The sequence below is a fragment of the Myotis davidii genome, unplaced genomic scaffold (assembly GCF_000327345.1).
Source record: "Myotis davidii unplaced genomic scaffold, ASM32734v1 scaffold710, whole genome shotgun sequence".
NCBI lineage: Eukaryota > Metazoa > Chordata > Mammalia > Chiroptera > Vespertilionidae > Myotis > Myotis davidii.
The window spans coordinates 1,854,602-1,857,675 of NW_006284328.1; the positions used below are offsets into that span (position 1 = coordinate 1,854,602).

Sequence of the window (3,074 nt, forward strand, 5' to 3'; positions counted from 1 at the left end):
CCACTGCCTCTCCTGCCTTGCTCAGCTGTCTACCGGATTGATGTGCTGGGGACAAAGAAGCCACCACCGCCTGGGAAGCCAGGCACCTGCTGCCACAATAATGTCCAGAATCTCATTGATTCACCCAGTGCAAGCCCCTAAGGGACTTCTCTTTTTATGCTCAATTCTGCGGGTGAGAGCATCCTGGGAATGCGGGCAGGAGGCTGGTCTGGGTGGCTCCAGCCTGAGGCTCTGCAGACCTTCTCCATCCCCGAAGGCTGCCCGGGGGAGCCTGGGGAGGAGTCTGGCCCGTGGCCCTGCTTCCTGGGAGGAGCTAATGGCTCCTCGGATACACAGTCCTGAAGTCTTTCTTGGTGGAGCGAGGATTGGCAATGGGCAGATCAGAAGGCCTGGGTTCGATTTTCACGCCCAGCACTGGCTGTTGTGTAATATGGCCAACATTGTCCTTGCGGGGCGTGTGTTCACATCCATCAAATGAGAGTGTTGGGCTCACTAGGTGATGACGCTGAGTAATTCTAACTGGTGTCCAGGTGACGCACTTCCGCTCCCGACACCATGAGGGCCCATCGGTTGCTATGTAGGTCACTGCTTCCTCTTTCCCGGGAACTGGCTGTCCTCCCAGTTCTGGGAAATCCCACGACCCACCCCCAGGTACCTAGTCTGTGAGCGTGGCCCTTATGCAGCCCAGCCGGGAGGGTCCTGGGTGGGGGCCGGGGGAAGATACTCACAATCTTCTCCGGAGTAGCCGATGACCGTGTCTGGCTCCGGGCCCTTCCCGAAGTCATTTTCGGCCTGCACTCGGATCTCATAGGGCACGTAGACTGGGGTCTGCCCTACCACGTAGCGGGAGCCCCACACTGTGGCGTTGTTCCAGGTCTCTCGAGCCTCTTTCCGCCGCCACTTGACGATGTAGCGCAGGTTGGGGCCAAAGGCGGACGTGGCATTCATGGGCTGGGCGGGGAGAGACAGAGGGCAGAGGTGGAGGGGCAGGTGGGGGGCCCAGATCCACCCACAGCTCGTCTCCTTCTCCCCCAGGCACCCCTCCAGATCTGCCCAACGCTGCCCAGCCCCCACCCTCACTGAGTCCTCCAAGAGCCGAGTCCCATGAACCCAGCAGCACACAGATTTTCTGTGACAAAGGCGTCCCCCAAGACCTCATCCCCGCGACTCCCATGTGTGCAAATGCATAGGGAGCAAAAGCCTTATTTTGGACAGGACTCTTTCCTACGGTGGAGCAACAAGAGAAAATATGGATGATAATATAATATTCTCCAAAGTCAGAAAGGCATGAGCTCTGGGTTAGCCACTGCATGCCTCCTGCCCTTGAACTCAAAGTTACAGAGCTGACTTCAGCTCTCCTGAGTGCTTGCAGGTCTGCCCTGACCTCCCAACAGGTCCCAGCCCTCTCAGAGTGGGCGGAGCTCTGCCCTCTGCTCCCTAAGGGCCTGCTCTGGAGGCAAGCAGTCCCAGGCACAGGATGGAGTGTGGACCTGGAGCAGACCCTGCACGGCCCGGAGGATGTGCCGGCGTCTGGGATCGGCCAGGCCGCGCTGCTGAGGCTGCTGGGAGACCAGGCCCTCGGCAGGATGGGGATGGTCTGGACTCCCAACCCTGTGTGTCCTGTTTCCATGATGCATGGCCACAGCTCGGAAGTGCATTTCAACAGCCAAGTTTGAAAACAAGTCATTCTGATGCCTGGCCGGTGTGGCTCAGTGGTTGAATGTCGACCTATGAGCCAGGAGGTCAGTTCGATTTCCAGTCAGGGGTCAGGGCACATGCCCAGGTTGCAAGCTCAAGCCCCAATATGGGGTGTGCAGGAGGCAGCCCGCCTACGATTCTCTCTCATCATTGATGTTTCTATCTCTCTCTCCCTCTCCCATCCTCTCTGAAATCAATAAAAATATATTTTTTAAGGAAGTCACTTTGAGGTGACACATCCAATTCTGATTTGGAAATGTAGTCAGTGAGCCAAAGGGAAGATGGGGTTCTTCAAACCTGGCCTGGAGTTCTCTAGTCTGCGCTGACAACGCCAGCGGCCGGCTTCTCCTCACTCCCAGCAATCTCGTGAAAGGACCTAGAACTCACCCATGCGAGCACGGTGTTTATGCCCAATCGTTCCCAGTCCAACCTCAACCCCTCCTCCTCCTCCTCCTCTTTCTTTTAATCCTCACACAAGGATAATTTTTCCATTGATTTTTAGAGTGGAAGAGAGAAGGACAGAGAAATATCGATGTGAGAGAATCACATCGATTGATTGCCTCCTGCACTCGCCCTGACCAGGGCCTGGGCTGGGAAGGAGCCTGCAACTGAGGTACGTCCACCCTTGGCTGGAATCGAACCCAGGACCCTTCGGTCTACAGGCCGACGCTAGCCAGGCTGTCTGAGCCAGCCTGTGGCCTTGGGGTGTCAGAGGCATCAAGGGCGAGGGGTCCCAGGTGCACACTGCTGCCTTCGAGGCTGGGCTGGGGGACACTCACCGTCCACGTGATCTCCATGTTGTTCTTTCTGGTCCCCTCTCCTTTCACGTCGCTGGGATTGGACTCAGGGGCTGCAACCCAAATTGGCACAAAGTTCAAGTCCAATGTGTCCAGGGCGTAGTGAGCACCTGGCTCCCTCCCACCTGCCTGGTCTCTCCTACGCTGTTCCTCTGTGTCTCTCTGCTCTCCCGTCTCATGGGCAATGGAACATGCTCTGCCGTGTCTCACGTGTGTGACGTGTCTGCCTAGCTCAGCGGTCGGCAAACTCATTAGTCAACAGAGCCAAATATCAACAGTACAACGATTGAAATTTCTTTTGAGAGCCAAATTTTTTAAACTTAAACTATATAGGTAGGTACACTGTTATTAACTTAATTAGGGTACTCCTAAGGCTTAGGAAGAGACACACTCAAGGGGCTAAAGAGCCGGATGTGGCTTGCGAGCCGCAGTTTGCTGACTGTGGTTTTAAGGTGAACAAGAGAGACAACTATACTTTTTATTTTATTTACTAGAGGCCTGGTGCATGAAATTCATGCATAGGGAGTGTGGGGGTCCCTCAGCCCAGCCTGCACCCTCTCGAAATCTGGGACCGCTCGC

General features: G+C 55.8%; 1 protein-coding gene across 1 annotated transcript in view; it reads right to left on the reverse strand.

Annotated features, from left to right (window-relative positions):
• Positions 1–3,074, reverse strand: part of NFASC (neurofascin) — a 211,716-nt gene that overhangs the window by 34,879 nt on the left and 173,763 nt on the right. Inside the window, exon 21 of the mRNA XM_015569556.1 lies at positions 729–951. Coding sequence (XP_015425042.1) covers positions 729–951 — 223 coding nt within the window. The remainder of the gene's footprint in view (positions 1–728; positions 952–3,074) is intronic.